Source organism: Dipodomys ordii, unplaced genomic scaffold, assembly GCF_000151885.1.
Source record: "Dipodomys ordii isolate 6190 unplaced genomic scaffold, Dord_2.0 Scaffold49, whole genome shotgun sequence".
Taxonomy (NCBI): Eukaryota; Metazoa; Chordata; class Mammalia; order Rodentia; family Heteromyidae; genus Dipodomys; species Dipodomys ordii.
In genome coordinates, this window is record NW_012267265.1 from 3334092 (window position 1) to 3355158 (window position 21067).

A 21067-nucleotide genomic window follows, 5' to 3' on the forward strand; every position below is an offset into this window, starting at 1 on the left:
ACAAACAAGAAAGTAAGAAAGGGGAAACCTGTTAGGCAGGAATGAAAGGCTACCTGATGCCTATGAAGAATGTCTAGCATTCTCATAGCTAGCAGATGCAGTTAGCACGCAGGGTGCCCTTGCATGGACTGTGGTGGGAACATTATCACTGTCACTTGGGTCCGCTTTCAACCCAGTATCTCTTTAACTAAAAAATCTGCAGACATTTTTCTGTTGGATCAAAGTACTCTACTTCATCTTTAGGCCAGAGTTGGTATGGAAACTTCTTAGCATCTTGTTGTTTTTAATGTTGCTGTGAGATTTTATTTCTGTGCATTTGAGTGACATTAGCCTCTTACCAAAAAGTGATTTCATAAGAGGGAAAAATAGCTTGGTATATGTAATATCTTAGCATATGTAATATCTTAGCATATGTGTATGAGTAATGGTTTCATTATCTGTAGAAAAAAAGCATATTTAGATTTAATAAACAGACGGTTTGGGTCTTAGTTTTCTTTTTTAGTATTTCTTCCTGACACATAAAGATATTTGTTGAGTTGCATTTTTCTGAACATCAAAAATTTAAATCTTTCACATTTGACATACCACCTAAAGAACATGGTAATGAATAAAAGTTACAAAGCATTTTACACTCTTATGTGACATTTGACAAGGTCTTTCACATAACTTCAATAAAATGATTAAGTCTTGTGGAAAGGAAAACAGTTTCAAGTGGCAAACTTACGCAAGGATTTAGTTAAACATATTTTTTTCTTTTGGCAAGAATATGATGGTTTTGTAATCAGTTGGAAGCCAAGGAAATACAAGCAGAATCTAGTTAATAATCTACAATTATTGGTTAAGGAAGTATATTAGTGCAAATTTCCCTGCATCCATCCTACTTTTCTCTCCTGTCAACCCCACAAGCCTTTGGCACAATGAAGTGGGTAACTTTTATTTCCCTCCTTCTTCTCTTCAGCTCTGCCTATTCCAGGGGTGTGTTTCGCCGAGATGCACGTAAGACATCAGGTTTTTTAACTTTTTTTTTCCTGATGAAAGAGCATCAGTTAATGATACATCTTTATAGAATGGAGCTTTCCTTTGGCATTGTTTATAGAATGTGGTGTTTTATATTTGTGAACGCTTATGTGGTTATGTGTTTAATGTATTTCAAATGCCTTCGAATGTAAATGGTGAGAATTGCTTAGTGAATATAATCTGCATGTGGAGGAAAGCTATACAGAATGACTTAAACTTCACAAAATACAAAAAGGTACATAGGAAAAAAAGATAGAATTCTTCCATATTATTTAAAAAAAGCCTGTGTTATTAATATAAACAGAACTTGCATTTATGCCTAATTTTATTTCAGTGTCTTCTTGTTAGCTGTTCATCGACATTATATGATCATTAAATGTCATTCAGGTTTCAGGATAAAGCTATAATATTTCTTATTTAAACATAGTTTCTTTGGTGATTGAGTAACATTCATTTTGTTCTAGAAGACATAGTTTACTATTGTTTTAAGATTTACTACAAGAATCGGAGTTCAACATTCCAATGACAATGAATAACATGAATTAAACAGAAAGATACGGAAAAAGTGTAAAAAAAGTGAAATCATAACTAGTTGCTATCTTCAGTGTTTCAACATATCATGTTTTTTCCTTCTCCTCCAGACAAAAGTGAGATTGCTCATCGATTCAATGATCTGGGAGAACTACATTTCAAAGGCCTGTGAGTTCAACTACTGAAGAGTCTCACTTAGGGTTTCTTCTGCCATCTGTTACTACTTAAAGTGCTGACATCCATCTTGAGGGACTAGACTGGAAAGGGTTGCTGTCCAATAGACTGCATTGATGGAAATGTTCTGCCTTTTTGCTGACCAATATGGCAGCACTGGCCAGATGTAGCTATCAAATACTTTAACCATTGTGAGTGCAGTTGAGGAAAATAACATTAGTTGTGTTTAATTTTAATTGTAAAGAGTTCTACAGGGTTAGTGGATTTTGTATTGGATAGCAAAAATCTGAAACTTTCAAATAACTTGGGAACTCTGGAATTCTTGTACAGTGGTGGAAAGACAGTAATGTATGGCTCTTTTACCAAGAAGTCCTGTGGTTTCTTGAGAACATTTTTAACTCTGTGTGTGTGTGTGTGTGTGTGTGTGTATGTGTGTGTGGTATTGAGGTTATAATTCAGAGCTTAAAATATGCTAATCAAGTATGCTGTTATAGAACCACATTTCCAGCTGTAATAATTTTTTAGTTTAGTAAGAAACAAAATACTGGTTTATATTTGAAAGCCAGTATCACCCTATAGTTTGAGCAAATGAAGTGTGTGTATGTTAGTTTTTTGACTTAAATAACTCAAAGAACTTATATAATCCCTAGTCTTGGCAGATCTATTCTGTATATAGTTTTCTTATTTCCTCTATGTGTCCATACACTTCCAACTACATGTGTGTGTATATAAATATAAATATCTTAACCCCCACTCCTCTTTGCTGGACCTGGGCCTTGAATTCAGGGCCTGGGCACTGTCCCTGGGCCTTTTTGTGCTCAAGGCTAGTGTTCTACTACTTGAGCCACAGTGTCACTTCTGGCTTTTTCTGAGTACTTTATTGGAGATTGGAGTCTCATGGGCTGCCTGGGCTAGCTTCTTTCTAACTGTGATCCTCAGATCTCAACCTCCTGAGTAGCTAGGATTATAGGCAAGAGCCACCAGCACCCTGTTTACATGTACACATTTCATATGGTAGAAATACTTATTTTCTCAGGAAGGCTCACAGGCCTGGCCTATTGTTGTAAATAGGCCTTTTAGATTATTATGAGAAAGAGACAGAAAACATAGTGGGTACATACATACATTTGCTATCTAGACTAGTAACCTGTTTTGTATCAAATTTTCATTGTGCTATATACTTCTCTTTCTTCTTTCAGGGTCCTGATTGCCTTTTCTCAGTTTCTCCAGAAGTGTCCCTATGAACATCATATGAAATTAGTCAATGAAGTAACTGAGTTTGCCAAAACTTGTGTTGCTGACGAGTCAGCTCCAAATTGTGACAAATCAGTTGTAAGTCCATCTGGATTTTGAAGATTGTTTCTTCTACTTAAGTATTCTGAATATTTCATAGGAACATTCTTTTTCACTTAAAACTTTGTATTAAATGTTTAAATCATAACCAATGTTCCAAAGTTGCTTAGAGACTAAGCTATTGTTTTTTCTGGGGCAGATTCATGGTAGCTGTGTTTACAATTTCAAAAATATCTTTTGGAGACCACACCCACAGCCATCATAGTTTTTAAAATGTCAATTGGCCTCTTGCAACAGATTCCTCAAGAAAGTAAAATTTGACTTTTTTTCATAGAGCTTAATTAGTTTATATGTGTTGGTCAATTATGTTTTATTGATGTTGGAACCTTGGACATTAGATATAAGTTCCTCAATATTTGTATGTTTAACAAGTTATTGTTGACGCCAGGTACAAAATTGTAAAGCAGCTTTTCAGATTTTATTCATCTTACCTAACTGAAGTCTTATGCAGGTTGAGTAGAAACTTCCCATGTCTTTCCTGCCCAGGCAGCCTCATGAAAATTAATTAATTAATCAATTACCCAACAATTAATTTGTTAATTATAGTAATCTACTTAATCCTTCATAGACCCAAGCTACATTTCTAATTAAATCATTTTTTAAGTTTTATTATCTCTAAGTGGTTATACAAAGGAGCTGCCATTTAATGAAGCTGTTTATAGTTATTCAAATTTTTGATTCTGTGAATTGGACTACTTTAGATACCTGAGCCAAATGGAAGGGTGCAGTATTGCTTTCGTTGACTGGATTATTGCTCTAATATTGCATCCTTCAAGTTAAATTATATGGGCACCAATTATTTTGTCTTCTTTTTCTGACTGAGTAATATTCCCTTATATTTCTAGACAAGTCTTCTTAATTCATTTTATTTATGCATTCACTTGTCAATGGATGTGTAGATTGTTTACGCATTGACTATGCACTGAATAATGCTCAGGGAATGTGAGAGTACTAAAGTAATGGAAGTAAGAGTGTGATTTTTAAAAAGTACTCATCTGTATCAATTTTGTTATCTCCATGAAATATCAGGATAGCATTTTGCTGCTCCTTTTAGTCCCATGAATATTTTTAAAATAATATGAAAGCAGAGTACTCAGTCATTATGAAACATGGAAATTTTTGGTATCTTGAAATAGGTCTTCAAAAGAAGAGGCCTATATTTTCCTTACCACTCAAATGACATGTAGACTAGATCATATTTAACTTGTCACTAAAGCATTTCCTCTTACTTTTATCTGCAATAATCTCTCTCTCACTCAGACTCACTACCTTAACTCCATACAACACTACACTTCTATGGGTTAAAATTTTAAGATACATTTTTGAAATATTAATAAATTCTATCAAAAGCGATATATGGAGTTACAAAACCTTTCATAATAAAAACTAATGACCAAGAGAAGAATTTAATTAAAGATTTTTTTTGAATTAAAGTTTTCTGAGTAAGAAAAGGAACTGTTTTATTGTGGTAAAAATAAGCCGTAGGGGTGTTATTTCTCAGCTTTTAATAGCATGTTCTAAAATTTGGGCCTTTCAAAAAGTAGCAAGTCAAAATGAAAAATTGGACACTCTACTCCCTAATGTGAATTCTGTTGGCTCTTTAAACACTTTGAATTTTGCCATTTTGGCCACTCTTCTAAATCTTTAGTACTTTATGGGTGGCAAAGAAATACTTCATAGAGCCTCTAACTGTCTCGTATGTGTCTATTTTATTGATCATAAATAATACTGTAGCAGCAGATTGTCATGAAATTATACAGTTTCCAGGGAAACTAAATACAGCCTGGCAAATATTTTATTAATTAAGATTTTTCTTGGTAAGTTCTATAGTTTTTAGTCCATCACATTTTTTTTCTGAATTTATTTTTCGTTGATACATAAAACATACAGTAATATATGTTTAAGGGATATCATGTGATGCTTTAATGCATGTATACTTCATAGATGCATAAACATACGATGTGTATGCTTTCCTTTTATCAGCATATTAGGCTTACCTTATTGCTCTACTGCTCACTGACTATAAAGAAAACAAGGTGATTCTCATTAATTTCAAGACTTCTCTCTCCTATCTAGGCCACTCTTTTTGGAGATAAGGTATGTGGCCTTCCATCTTTTCGAGAGCACTATCCTGAGATGGCTGACTGCTGTGGTAAACAAGAACCTGAGAGACACGAATGCTTCTTGCAACACAAAGATGATAGCCCTAACCTGCCTCCCTTAGTGAGACCCGAGCCTGAGGCCATGTGCACCGCCTTTCAGGAAAATGAGGGCCCATTTTTGGGACAGTAAGTAACTGAATGTGTATGTTTCAAATTATAAAATAAAGAATAACCCTGCAGGCAGGTCTGTACTTTTGATAGCAATTATCATACATTAAGAGTTGGAGGTTATATGTGTAGATTGATTTTTTTTAAGTAATATTTGATCTCATAAAATTCTACACAACAAATACATGTTAAATGTTTTTTTTTTTAAATCTAGAAACAGGATAGGACCTGTTCCATAAGTATAAGAGTGGCATGTTTTAAAATATATATACATATATATGTACATATACATATATATGCATACAAGATACAGGTATTTTCAGAATTGATTTCATTATAGTCAGCTACATTAGGTCATTTACACATCAGGATATTTATCTATTTACATACACACAGCAATTTGGTCTATTATAACTCAGAATGACAAATTGAATTTGATAAATTACAAGTCCGTGATGATTGAATATTTGGGGAGGAAATATTGACTCGAATTGTTCCTGCAATATTGTGTTCCTGCACAACCATGATGATCTGTTTCCTTTTTCACAAAATGTAGTTATTTGCATGCAGTGGCCACAAGACATCCTTACTTCTATGCCCCAGATCTCCTTTACTATGCTGAGAAGTACAAAGACGTGATGACAGAATGCTGCCAAGCTGCTGACAAAGGGGCTTGCCTGACACCAAAGGTAGTCCTTCAGAAGGAGAAGAGCCAGCTCACCATGCAGCCTCGGGTTTTGGCCATTTTATCCTGGATTCAGGAATCCTAGCTCTCTGATAGAAAGTTCCTGCATGGTCAAAAGAGCCTTGAAAGAGGGGGGAAGGAGAGGGAGACGGAGAGAGAGAGGGGAAGGGAGAGGGGGAGGGAAAGGGAGAGAGGGGGATGGAGAGAGAACCCACAACTCCAACTCCCTATCTGGTGCTGGCTTTTGCTCATTGGTTGGCACTCTACCACCTCAGCCACCACTGCAACCCTAAGTGTTGGTTATTTCTTCCCCTCTCCTGCACTCACGCTCTTTTTTTTTTTAATTTTTATTTTATTTGTGAACATACTGTACAGAGGAGTTACAATTACATGGGCAGGATAATACGTACATTTCTTACCAAGCATTGCAGCCTCCTCCTTTGTTTACCCTTCACATACCTTCCCAGCCTCCCCCCTCCCCCGCAATCCCAATCCTTCTCCTTACCCCCCCTTACCCTCACCCCACTTATGTTGTCCCAAAGAGCTTTCTTTTTCTCTGGGGAGCCTAGTATCCTGGGGGTGGGGGGGCTGACATACAGATCTGACATGGCAGATGGAATCTTCCTGCCTGTGTTCAAATGTCAAATGTCCTACCATTCTGAATGCTGGCTGGTGATTGCATCAGTGAAGGACCACAGTTTTTGTTTAATTCCTCAGGAGACGTGTGTGTGTGTGTGTGTAGGGCATTCAGAGTAGAGAATTTGCTGAAGTTAAAAGCCAGAGGTCATTTAGTTTTTCCATAAATGATCATGTGCTTCATTCCCTTTCCTGGGAGAACTCGTTGATTTTCTTTTTGTTGTTGTTGTTGGTCGTGGGGTTTGAACTCTGGGCCTAAACACTATCCCTCAGCTTTTCAGCTCAAGGATAGCATTCTACCACTTGAGCCACAGTGCCACTTCCGGTTTTCTGGTGATTAATTGGAGATATGAGTCTCACAGACTTTCCTGCCCGGGCTGACTTTGAACCGAGATCCTGAGATCTCAGCCTCCTGATAACTAGGATTACAGGCGTGAGCCACCGGGCCGGCTCATTGATTTTTTTATTTTTTATTTTTTCCGCTCTCAAGCTTAAACTTGGAGCCTGGGCGCTGTCCCTGAGCTCTTATTGCTCAAGGCTAGCGCTTTACTAATTTTTTTTTTTTAACTTGTACTTCTCATTGTTGCATCAGATCCACCTGTGCGCTTTACTAATTTGAACCACAGTGCTACTTCAGGTTTTCTGGTAGTTAATTGGAGATTAAGACCTGCCTGCCCAGGTTGGCTTTGAACCAAGATCCTCAGATTTTAGCCTCCTGAGTAGCCAGGATTACAAGCCAGAGCCACCAGCTCTCTGCCAACTTCATTGATTTTATGGGAGCTAGTGGAGGTGGGACTGAAGTGAATTGTGCCAAAGCTATCTTGTCAGCACAGTTTATTTCCTGGCATATTAATGTGTTCTCACAACAGTGTACCCCCCACCCGGGCAATGTCAATTTGCTCTTCAACATCTGCTTTGGCATATTTCATTTGAGTTTATGGAGGTCTGGTAAAGAATTTTCCTTTTCTAACTTTTTCAAATGGATTTCATTTTGTAGTTAGATGCATTGAAAGAGAAAGCACTGGCTTCATCAGCCCAACAGAGATTCAAGTGTGCTAGTATGGAGAAATTTGGAGACAGAGCTTTCAAAGCATGGCAAGTATATAAGTATAAAAATGTTTATAGAGCTATAAAGTATATATGTATATATAAAGTATATATGTATATGTAAAGTATATGCACATATATATAAAGGAAAATTTAAAGAAAATGTCATCCTTTTAATGATGTATTGTTTAGTTGGCAAAATTATATTTGGCAATTTACATAATATTTTCAATTCATTATTTTGTTTGTCTAAAACATAGTGAGAAAAGTAAGCCAGAAAGAAGAAATAATTTGACTAGAGTTTTGTATTTTTCATCTTTTAAGTTGTCAAACAAACTTGAAGTCATGGTCTTTTTTTGTCCTAAAAAGACAGATAATTAGTTGTTGATCATCACTGGCTTATGCCTGTAATTCTAGCTACTCAGGAGTCTGAGACCTGAGGGAAGTAATTTGAAGCAAGCCCAGGCAGGTAAAAGCTTGGGACGCTGCTTTCCATTTAACCACTCAAAAGCTGAAAGTTCATGGATTGGTGGTTCATTAACCTTGAGTGAATAAAGCTAAGAGACATTGCACAGGCCCCAATTTAAGCCCCACTACCAACTCAAGAAAGAAAAAAGGAAAAAAGGAAAGAAAGAAAGAAAAAAAGGAAGAAAGAAAGAAAGAAAGAGGACAGATACTTCAATGAGTTTAATTTATAAAGTCTAGGGATCTTATTTTAATGGTTATTGTTATTAGTTTGCAACCAGTAGTCAGGCTCTTTATTTTATTTTTCTACTCAGTCTGAAAGTGTCTATTTATGTTAAGATCATTAAATTAGTCCATTTATTAAGTATTTACTTCGAACCTTCTCATAATTCATACTTTGTTGTTAGCTTCAAGCCTTTATGGAGGCCATAGATTTTGTATCACTTAACTGATTCTTGAATTAGTTAATCCTTGAATATTTGGGCATAGAAAATTACTGCCTGTCCCTCTGATTCCTTGTCCATTAGTCAGTGACGAATTAACATTGTGGGGGACAAACTGAAGATGACAGATCTTCCATGCTCCTCAGCAATTATCAATTGAGGTATTTTTGGTCACCAATCCTCCTATTCAAATCACCAGATCAAACCAAACAATGCACAGAGCAAACCTACTGGTAGTAGGTTTCAACTACCAGTTGAAAACAACTTGGTAGTTAGTTACACAGGTTGTGATTTGTTCTGGGAAAGGAATCTATTTTATCCAATTTAGATCATCTGAAGTGATTTTGGACAGAAGAACCTTAGCATATTACATCTTGTCATAGAATATAGAGCCTGGAACAACAGCAACAAAAATTGCTGGAACAAGTCCTTGTTTTAAAAGTAGGCGTCATAAAAACTTCCCCATTCTGTAGCATTTGTAGAATTTGGATTTGTATTATCAGAGATCTGTGGAAGTCAGAATGAATATGTTATTTAATGAAAAGATAACTGATGTGTGTGTGTGTGATACTTTTCAGATTTCCTAATTTAATCCCTAGTGTAGTCCTTTGATATAATATATTGTGTTGAAATTTCCAAGGCTGAGAGAAAGGCTAAGTAACTTGGCTATAGTCACATTGCTAAGACGTGAAGGCAGATCTAGCTCCAAATTTGATATACTTTAGACCTTTGCTGATCTTTGTTTTTTGATTTTGAGAATCACTGATTCTCAATCCACCACACACTCTGTTACAATGCATAATTCTGCCCAATGAATAAAAAAGGTAACTGATTAGCTCCAACCTAACATTAAAATAAGCAATAAATTAAAAGAATTTCTCTAAGGGCATCTTGAGTTTTCTTGCATACATGGTATTTTCCTAGTGTTTCCACATAACATATTATAAGATACTCATATTTTGTTGGGGCAATTTTTTTTTAGGTCACTTTCTCTTCTGAGCCAGAAATTTCCCAAAGCTGACTTTGCAGAAATTTCCAAGATTGTTAAGGATCTGACTGAAGTCACCAAGGAGTGTTGCCATGGCGATGTGCTTGAATGTGCAGACGATAGGGTAAAAGGCCACTTATTTATTTTGGGGTGTTCACAGGCTTAAGTAGTAGAATGAATATTGTATGCTGTCGTGTGGGGGCTGAGGGCGGCTCATATGGTCTTCTCTGTTGCATTTGCTCTGTCTCCAAGCTTTTTTGTGGTGACATTTTTAACCTGCAACCTAATCACTAAGTAACCTAAAAAGATGTTCATTGTTATGTAACTCTTATCAGTCAAACTAATGAAGGATACAAGCTTAACCTGAAGGTGGAGCATTATGAAGGGAGATTTCTAGGATACTTTGAGGAGATAGAAGGAGTTGGGTAAGAGCAATATGTAAGAAAAATGATGTATTGTTTCCCACTTAGTGTTAATTATACCAATATTCAGCACAGTCTACTTTTCTCTCAATCTGTATTTTGTCTCTTCTTCAAACCTTAAAAATGTGAGCAGATCAGAATCCTCATGTATCATGATAATCCCTAGAAAAATCTAAGACATGTGTTATATAGGTAGGGTGGTGATCTTGACTCATTTTTCAAATATCTGCTATACTTCACCTGGTTGCTTGGTTTCAGAGTTGCAGTCGATATTTGGAAGAATGGCACTGAATCTTAATAAACTTTTAAGCATTCTGTCAATAGGCATATAGAATTAACTGAAAACTCAAATTAACAAAAAAATTAAAATAAATAATAACTTGTGCTTGACTAGTCTTTGTGATGCTGACAAACTCAGAGCTTCGTTCTTGCCAGCTGTAGAGTGGCAGCTGAGGCACAATGCAGGACTTCTGTTTTTAGGATGTTTTTCAGATAGAGTCTCCTGAGTTTGCCTGGCTTACCCTCTATTGTCAATCTCTTGCTGTTGTTCTTTAGAACCTGGAATTTCAGACGCAATCCACTATTCAACGATTCTTTGTTGAGATAGGGACTCACTGACTTTTTGTCTGTTGTGGGCTCAAAGTTTGATTAGCCAACCCCTATTTTTGAGAAATGCCACTGTGTGTGTGTGTGTGTGTGAGAGAGAGACAGAGAGAGAGAGAGAGAGAGAGAGAGAGAGACAGATACAGAGACAGAGAGAGACAGAGACAGAGAGACAGAGAGACAAAGAGACAGAGAGACAGAGAGACAGAGAGACAAAGAGACAGAGAGAAAGAGAGAAAGAGAAAGAGTTTGAGTGGGAATATTTAAGTCATCCTATCTGCATTTCAGGCTTCGGAATAATGACAAAAATCATGTTTATTATAAAAGGCACATCGTTTGTGTATGGTGTTAGGACATGAAGAAATTATTATGCATATCCAGAAAACCTATCTGGGGAAAACATAGCAATGCCAGCATATAACAAATATTTTTCATCTTGCTAACAGGCGGACCTTGCCAAGTATGTATGTGAAAATCAGGATTCAATCTCCAGTAAGCTGAAGGAGTGCTGTGACAAGCCTGTGTTGCAGAAAGCCCACTGCATTGCTGAGGTGGACAAAGATGACATGCCTGCTGACCTAACCCCCCTAGAGGCTGATTTCGTTGAGGATAAAGATGTTTGCAAGAACTATGCTGAGGCAAAAGATGTTTTTCTGGGCACGTAAGTAGACAAGTAGTCAAGATGTTTGCAAGAACTATGCTGAGGCAAAAGATGTTTTTCTGGGCACGTAAGTAGACAAGTAGTCTTCTTTGTATAGGTTTAATACAGCTACATCAATCAGGAAAATATAGGGGCTTTCTTTTTGAAATTAACAGAATCTTGTGCTGCCAAGAATGCCTCTTCAACGTCCTTTGTCCTGTCCTTAAACTTTGCATGATAAAAAGGAATCAGCTCAAAACTTTGTGATGAAACAGTGCATTCTCCAAGTAGAAGATCAATGTTCTTAGTGATATCAGTGCCTGGAAATATCGCTATCAATATTTTGCTTGTATATAAATTATGTGTATATATGGCTCATTCCTTCAATCACTTCTTCTAAGGGTATTGACCAAACATCTAAAGGTTATACATAAAAATAGAGGGTACCTTTTCAATCACCTATTGATATCTACATATCTGCATCTGTCCACCATTATGAAGGCAGCAGATATACATGAATAGAAAAGTATATAGTCTGGTCCCAGCTGGCGCACATTTGGATGAAGAACAGAATTTGAGTAGTGTGGTGAGGGCAATATGAAATTAAATAACAAATAAATATATACTTTCATTCAGCATAGTGATAAAATTTTATTAAGCATAGTGTTGTTGAATGATTTTGTTCCATACTTGTTATGCCCTATTGACTAAATATGGTACACATAATAATATGCTTACTATGCTCCAATAATGTGTCTCACAGGAGAATAAAAGGAACACATATATTAAATATATTAAATGTATGCATATACATGTGGATATCCATCTATACACATCTATATAACTTTCAGAGTTCTTTTTAGATATGATCAAATGAAAGTATGTGGAAAAATTGAAGTTATTGTTGTCAAACATGTAATATATGTCAGACAATGTATTTGTTGTGCATAGATTATGTCATGTATTTCTCACAACCCATCTTATGAGATCAATAGGAGAATCTCACCATTTGTTACAGGAGAAAGGTGAACTGAACCTTCTTGTAAAAGAGCCTTAAATCTGTACCCCAAGTCTCTTCCCACTAAATTTTACTGTGGAGGGATTGGGTATATCTAGCCTTTTGGAATATTACTGACCTCAGAATATGAGATACTCTTGAAGTTAACCTATATAATTCTTGTTGCCCATTTGTTCCACTAAATCTGTGTTCACCTCAATTAGATTCCTGTATGAGTATTCAAGAAGGCACCCTGACTATGCTGTCAGTATGCTGCTAAGACTCGCCCAGAAATACGAAGCCACCCTGGAGAAATGCTGTGCCGAAGCTGATCCTCCTGCCTGCTATGGCAAAGTGGTAGGTCCTTGCAAAAAGGAAAACTGTGACAGCTTGACAATTCTAAACACGAGAGAAAAAAACAACAAGACTAGGAAATCATCTCTCATGCAATTTGGGTATTTTCTTGAAAGCTATTCAGTTTGATACTCTTAAACATTATAAGGAAACTTGTTTTAGATACAATGGAGTCATAATATTCAACACCTATCCTATGAAACTAAGAAAATTGAGAGGTAGCGTTAAGAGGGCTGAGGGAGAATGATGAAAGGGGTGACATATATCAAGTTGCATTGTACTCACAAACTGCTTTGTTGAATGGTAGCTCCTTTGTTCTACTACTTAAAGATAATAAAACACAATTAAACAACAACAACAAAAGAGTCATCCAGGCGCCAGTGGCTCACACCTGTAATCGTAGTTACTACGGACTCTCAGTATCTGAGGATCACAGTTCAAAGCCAGACCAGGCAGGAAAGTCCATGAGACTCTTATCTCCAATAAATCACCAGAAAACCGGAAGTGGTGCCCTGGCTCAAGTGGTAGAGGGCTAACCTTGAGTTGGAGAGCTCAGGGACAGAGCTCAGGCCCATAGTTCATGTCCTATAAATGACCAAAAAAAAATTAGTCAAATAGGATGGCTGGTGAATCATAGAATGGTTGGTCTAAAAAAGAGATATAAAAACAGACATGTCTTCAAAGCCTTTGACCATCATTTTTCTCTTTCTCCATATTCTTGAGAACAAAGCAAGATACAATGAACTTAAATGTAAGCTGTTTAACAGATTGAGCTAAGAGATATAACAGAATTTAATGGACCCCAAAGTTGTCAAGTGCTAGAAATAATATCTCAAGCAAGTCAGTCTCAACACATAAAGTTAATAAGTTGAATGTAATATGACAGATGTGGTATTGAGGATCTACTCCTGTGTCTATGGGCAGAAAGGAGGAAGAGATAAAATATGACCTCTCTGGTCCTCAGGGGATTACTATAAATGGAATTTTTTTATGTTCCAGTTTGGCGAATTTAAGCCTCTTGTGGAGGAGCCTCAGAATTTAGTGAAACAAGCTTGTCAGCAGTTTGAGAAGCTTGGAGAATATACATTTCAAAATGAGTAAGTGCTTTTGATTATTTTTTATTGTTCAAGACCACATAGAAGCCATCTACTGTATGCCTTATAGTAATGAGAATACATTATATCTTTCTAATCCCTATATGTCAATAAATATGAATAGAGAAAAATAATTGATATGAGATGTAGGATGGAGTGGTATCAACCTGTGTCTTGTTTACAAATATGGTCTCTTTAGATTGAGAATTATTGGAGTAGGACCTTTAATAAAAAGTTTGGTACATTATACTGAGGATGTCCCTTTTAGGTTAGGGGATACTTCACAAGAAAATAAACTACAGCAATGTTTTCGAGTGTCAGAAGAAACTCAAGATGTGATATCAAAACTGAACATAAAGCATAAAAAATAGAATGCATATGTGAATGTTACATTTATAATAATTCATTTGGGAAAAATTTGAATTTGTAGGAGATATAGCTAAACTTGAATGGAATGGTTAGAGTCTTCTTTTCCTATATAGATAGTTCCTCCATAGAAGAGACAGAAGGTCCTGTGAGAGTAATATTCTAATTCAGTACACCCTTGTGTATTGAAAGTGAGATGTGGGATGGGAAACATCTTTCGTTGTGAAGTTCACATATACAACACTCTTCTAACTATAGACATCAGGGAAAACAATAATGAATCAGACATTGTTTTCGTTCATTGAGCAGATTACAGACATACATTGACTTTTCGTGATGACTGGCATTCTTCATAAGTGATCATTGCCTGTCCTGGTAATGTGCTAGGTTAATTGCATTCTTCATTTCTTTAAACTGAATCTTTGTGCCTTCTCTATAGAGTGAGATATAATTTACCCCTATTTTCACTCATGTATTTCAAGTTTCTTTGGATACTGATGTATATGAACTCCACAACAGGATTTATTGAAAGAAAGAAGCAATATTAAATGCATTAGCTACATTGAGATATAATAATATATATAATATAATAAGATAACTCAATTTCCTAAGCTTATAAGAGAAATCTAAGACAATACTTTTTGGCATATGAATTCAAAACAATGTTTCTTGAGTTGCTTAGCATAAGGCTTTCTTGTAACTATGGCACTATCCAGGAGATGAAGATAATTTGTTGAATGGAAAATAGGAGCACTTTAGTTGATATTGTAAATTTTTCTCTTCTCAATATACTATGTTAAATAATGACAATGTTTTATCTATATAAAACCCCATGAATTTTTTTTGTGCCAGTCCTGGGGCTTGAACTCAGGGCTTAGGCACTGTCTCTGAGCTTCTTTTGCTCAAAGCTAACACTCTACCTCTTGAGCCACAGTGCCACTTCCAGCTTTTTCTGTTTATGTGGTGCTGAGGAATTGAACCCAAGGCTTCATGCATGCTAGGCAAGCACTCTACCACTAAGCCACATTCCCAGACCTGGACCACTTTTTTCAAACAGGCTTATAGTTCGTTACACCAAGAAAACACCTCAGGTAGCGACGCCAACTCTTGTGGATGCTGCAAGAACCCTAGGAAAAGTGGGCACCAAGTGTTGTGGTCTTCCTGAAACAGAGAGACTGCATTGTGTTGAAGACTATGTGAGTCTTTTATTTGACCAATTTGTTAACAATGATCTTTTTGTCTTTAGATATCGACAATCTAATTTTTGGGAGTACTGATAGTTTAACCATTTTGTGTGTGTGTGTGTGTGTGCGTGTGCGTGTGTGTGTGTGTGTGTGTGTTAGTAGCAGCCAGGGTTTGTTTACCTATATTATAGTGAATTCCAAAATTGGGACTAAATGTGTCAAAGGCAACAATGTGTTTTGAAAAAAAGTCATCTGTCTTTATTGGCTGTTCCTAGCCTTTTAGAAGTCTTCCTAGCATTTTCTAAATTTTTTCTTCAGGTATCTATTTCTTCCTCCTCCACCTCTTCCAACAGCACCTTAGGATATATAACCTCAAATGATTTTTTTAAGTGTGTTATTTTTAACCTCTAAATATACTCACTTAACATTCAGCATTAGAAAAAAAATCCTTTGTATTTAGGTCTGAATGTAAAGAAATTGCTTCCTCAATAAATATTGGATGTAAAGTTGCACGTTTATGTGGTACTATGTTTGGGAAATGATTGTTTATAACATTTCCAACTTTACTTTCTTTGATTTTTTTCTGTACTATTTTCCCTGCTCTTTAGCTGTCCCTGGTGCTGAACCAGTTCTGTACGCTGCATGAGAAGAACCCAGTGAGTGAGAGAGTCACTGAATGCTGCACTAAGTCTTTGGTGAGCAGGCGACCTTGCTTCAGTGCGCTGCCAGTGGATGAAACCTATGTTCCCAAAGAGTTCAACGCTGAAACGTTCACCTTCCATGCTGACTTTTGTGCACTTCCAGAGATGGACCAACAGCTCAAGAAACAAATGTGAGTGGTATTTCATTACTGCTTGTGTTTGTAAATTTGATAAATGACAATTGAAGAACTGATTCTAATATAGCCATTATATTCTTTGGGGAAAAGCATCTAAGTGTTACCCTTATTAAGCTAATAAAATTGTCAAGAAGTAAAGAATGACATTTTTCTTAACAATATAACACACATAATATATGTGTGTGTGTGTGTGTGTGTGTGTGTGTGTGTGTGTGTGTGTGTGTGTGTATGTATATATCAAAATCCAAATTTTTTTTTGGTCGGTGGTGGGGCCTGAACTCTGGGTCTGAGAGCTGTCCCTCAGCTCTTCAGCTCAAGGCTAGCGCTCTACCACTTGAGTCACAGTGCCACTTCTGGCCTTTTCTGCCTATGTGGTGCTGAGGGATCAAACCCAGGACCTCATGCATGCAAGGCAAGCATTCTACCGCTGAGCCACCTTCCCAGCCCCAAATTTTAAAATATCCATTGTTATATATAAAACACATATTTTATTATATTATTCTATATTTTATTATATATAATATATATAAGCTTGCCTGCAAATTATTCAGTGATTTTTTTTGGATAAAAACCACTTTAGAATAAAATCTCAGGCTATCCTATGAGAAAAAGCTATAGAACTTGCTAGTTATTTTTATAGACATTTATTTAAAACATGGGGTGATTTGCAACGATTTTCTCATTTGGTCCCCTCATCAAGGCTAGTAGGGTGGATGGTATGGTAAGCATATACAGATAAGAATAAGAGGTAATCGAATGCCTGAGCCTTGTCTAGAGTAGCCTGCCTCTGAAACTCCTAATCTTCACCGATAACACGACCATCCTTGCCCTCTCCACACTTTCTTTTTGTGAGTAAACATTTTCCTGCTCTTTCTTCCTTTTTGTATCCAAATACAGGACAATTGCTGAGTTGGTGAAACACAAGCCCATGGCCACGGAGGAGCAACTGGCCACTGTTGTGGGGAAAGTCTCAGCTTTTCTGGATAAGTGCTGCAAGGCTGATGATAAGGAGGCCTGCTTCGCTGCAGACGTACGGGAGTTGTTCTCCTTTCTATATGTAACCTCCATTTCTGGGCCTGAGCTCTGTCCCTCAGCTCTTTAGCTCAAGGCTAGCACTCTGCCACTTGAGCCACAATGCCAGTTCTGGTTTTCTGGTGGTTTATTGGAGATAAGAGTCTCATGGACTTTCCTGCCCAGGCTGGCTTTGAACCACGATCCTGAGATGGCAACCTCCTGAGTAGCTAGGATTATAGGTGCGAGCGAGCCATCAGCTCCCAGCAGGGCTTAGGCATTTATATTTACACGGAAGGGCAGGAGGAGCACAGCTGAGCCTATGTACATATGTACAGTCGTCTTGCACAATGACTTCAGGTGTTCTTGGTTTTTATCTCCTGCTGTGCTGTAGCACAACATTGAACATTTATGATGCCTTAACTATTCCAAGTTCAGAATACTGAGAGAAATATTTTTAGATTCTGAAACAAAGCACTAACTTACTTCAGCATATTTGTAAAAAGGGCTGGTTTGTGAGTTGATTGATTCTATAGTTTACCCAGGGACATTTAAATTTAAATAGCTCAACCTTTTAGTAATATCTTCTGATAATAGTTCTTCCTTTTTGGAAACAATGGTAATCAGACAGATTATAGATAATATTTATGTATAAACAAATATTTATTTTTATGTGAACACATGCTTTTTTGTTTATATATAAGTAAATATATGTATATTTTTTGTACACAAATACATATGTACATGCAAACATATATATAAATATACAAATTTGTAATTCATGTGAAATCATTATGTCACCACCAATGAGTATAAAAATTGCTATGTAAAAAATTCTAATAGTTGGGGAGGTGGGGCGGGAAGGCTTTGTAGGACAAAACAATGCTCGATGGGAAATGTACTCATGTAGTAGTAACGCTCACATCTTCCAACATCTGTCCTTTCTCACATTCAGGGCCCAAAGGCTGTTGCTGAAAGTCAAGCTGTCTTTGCTTAAAACATCAAAATCACAACCATCTCAGGTAACTATGGATTACCTTAAAAATCTAATTATAATCAATTATGGTTAAAATATCAAAGTTGACTCTTTGTCAGGAGCCATAGAGACAAGCATCAGCCATTGTCCTTAGTTTTGCATGTGTGGTAACTATCCATACATGCATACACAGAAATACATATGGATAATTAATTATCATAATAGTGGCTGACTCGGGAGCCATTATTATTCCCCTTTTGTAGATGAGACAATGAATTCATAGATAAGGATGCCCGTTAGGTCAGCAATCATGCTAGTGTAAAGGAAAAGTAAATTCACAATTCAGCTTAAGAGTTACCTGGAAGCTTATTCTGACACATATGATGTAGTGCAAAGCTTTTTCAATAGTGATGGCCCAGTGGGGAGACAGTCTATGTATTAGGCATTTAGGGGGAGATAAGAAAATTGTTGAACATTGATGGTTTCATACAATTCAGTTTAATAGTTCAACATTTTACTGGCAGATGTGATAAACCTGGCTTATATGATCTTCCACTCTGTAATGAATAATAGTTTCTTACTAAATTTCCATTGTGTTAACATACTAAGCTTTAATAATTTTTTTCTTCTAGTGGCAATAAGTTCTACTCTAAAGTAAATACATAAATAGAATCATGACTGACCTATTTTCTTTGTAATAATTTGTACAGGATTTCAAAAACAGAATGTCAGTTGTTGAAAAGCAAGTTGGTTGGCAGGATAATACTGGTTACTTACTGTTCCAAGGAAACAAACTGTGCATCTCAAAACCTAGACAGATCAAAATGTGATTTTCTTCAGTCCTAAGTGGGAAGGTGTTTGTCCTAGAGTTCCTAAGTGGACAAGATACCTTTTGTTTGCAATAACTTAGGCAAACAGCAGGTAGTTAGAGAATAGCTCTGAGGGGACATGAGCCCTGATTAGATGCCTGAGGAGTTGAGTGCTCCTGTGCTGAAGAGAATCCATCACATTTGCCCCTTTGTTCTTGGCTTAGCCCAGAAGAAGGAGAGCTGAGCTAAGTGCAGGACCAGTCTTATTTATTTCCCTAGTTTCAATTGCAGAAAAAGAAGGCAATTCAGCCTTTGTTCTATCAGATTGGAAAATACAAACAGCTCTTAACATTTCTCCTTTTGTTTTTCAGTCTTCCCTGAAAAAAGAAGAGAAAGAGAAATGAAGAGTCAGAGCTATCATTTGCCTGTCTTTTCTGTTGGTCTAAAATCACCACTATCCAAGAAATACACATTCCTGGAATATTTGACTCCTTTTCTCTGTATTTCAATTAATAAAAAGAAAAACAAATATATACTGTTGTTCTGGACTGTTATTTCCCTCAGGTATATTATCATCTTGAAATTTTGGTGGGCTTTGTGAGAATTTCAGTATTTTTTCTCTTATTCCACCTCTCATACCATCCTAGAGGATTTCTAGTTCATTGTGAGCTAGCAAATGGAGATAAATACTAAAACTCTGCTGAGTTGTGGAATGATTACTATCATTCAAAGTAACATTTTAACATCACAATAATTCAGAATAAAACAACAACAACAACAATAACCACAGCTTCCATTACTGCTGGCTAGAAAGGGACTCTGGGACTCTGTAAAGCCCTGTGAGGGACAAAAGAGAAAGTGATGATTTTCAGCTGGAAAAACAAACAACCTAGGGGATATTTAGGACAATGTAGAGGAAGGCACATGAAGGGTGTAAGAATTTGGGGGAAGTATTATTGGAAGAAGGATAGGCCATCCGGAGGAATGGAGACAGTTGGAGTGACTAAGGGATATTAACTTGTTGACGTACAAAGGGGGGGGATGGTGAAAGTTCCTCAAATGAGTGCCAGGCCGCTTCTTCCTGTTGCCAGACATAATTACTTACATCATCATTTTGTCTGTCAATTACAGTTGAACCAGAGCTTTGTCTATTGATTTATATACTTAGTCATTTCTACCGATGTTAATTTGCAGGCTTTGATTTTATACTCTTCATAGTGGTTTATCTTTTGAGTTATATGTTTTGCAATCTTCAGTATGTTTGTGAAAGATTCTGGTACTGTTAGATGGAAAGTCTCAGGCCTTTAAAAACCATATTCATTCAGGAGGCTGAGATGTCTTCAGCCTGAGCTGAGAAGTCTGTGAGAGTCCATCACTCATTCAGCAGCAAAAATCTAGGATGGTGGTATGACTCAAGCACCAGACATGAGCAAGAAAGCTGAGCAAGTGTAAATGAATACCTGAGTTCAAGCTCTGAAATCCAAAATAAGTATATAAATAAATAAATAGTCCTTAGACTAAGTTAAAAAAGTTTCTTAATTACTCTAATGGTTATCATATCGGATCAGGGGGATAGGACAAGGCACAAACATGACTTACCAGCGTGACATTAGATTGATCACTTGACTGAGATAGAATCACCAGGCTTCCCCAGTGTTATTACTTTTCACATTCCTTACTCCTTTTTTTTTTTTTTAATAGAAATGAGTCATTAAATTCAACTTACATTGACAAAGAAGGAGAAAATTCATTCATTTGTTTTGAGGAGCATAAGAGCAGCATAGAAATGGAGGAAAAAATGGTGAACAAATATTGCAGTAGTACTCAAAAAACACTCTGTGGAAAACGAACTATACACCTTGTGGGTGGGGATGGGAGGGAAAAACTGGGAGAGAGGGAAGGAAGAGGTAACATTGTCCAAAAAAGAAATGTACTTTTTAACCTGATTTATGTAACTGTAACCCCTCTGTAGATCACCCTTATAATAACCATTAGAGAAAGAAAATGGAGAATTAGTACAAGTAAGCTTCTGGAAGGGAAAGTATCTACATGTTTTATTTAGAATTCTTCTAAAAGTTTTCATTCATTATGTATTTGTTTAATTCATATCAATGTCAACTCACATACATTTTTGGGCTAATACTGTGGCCTATAATTTATTTAT

The 21067-nt window shown here is 36.5% G+C and overlaps 1 protein-coding gene across 1 annotated transcript; it reads left to right on the forward strand.

Moving 5' to 3' along the window:
- Positions 1–900: 900 nt before the first annotated feature.
- LOC105988593 (serum albumin-like) lies at positions 901–19436 on the forward strand. Its single transcript, XM_013020265.1, has 15 exons — positions 901–996; positions 1659–1716; positions 2922–3054; positions 5152–5363; positions 5902–6034; positions 7664–7761; positions 9604–9733; positions 11081–11295; positions 12496–12628; positions 13625–13722; positions 15143–15281; positions 15878–16101; positions 17005–17137; positions 18074–18140; positions 19275–19436. Exons 1-14 carry the CDS (start codon positions 918–920, stop codon positions 18113–18115), a joined length of 1827 nt encoding a protein of 608 aa, XP_012875719.1. The 5' UTR covers positions 901–917; the 3' UTR covers positions 18116–18140; positions 19275–19436.
- The last annotated feature ends 1631 nt before the right edge of the window (positions 19437–21067 follow it).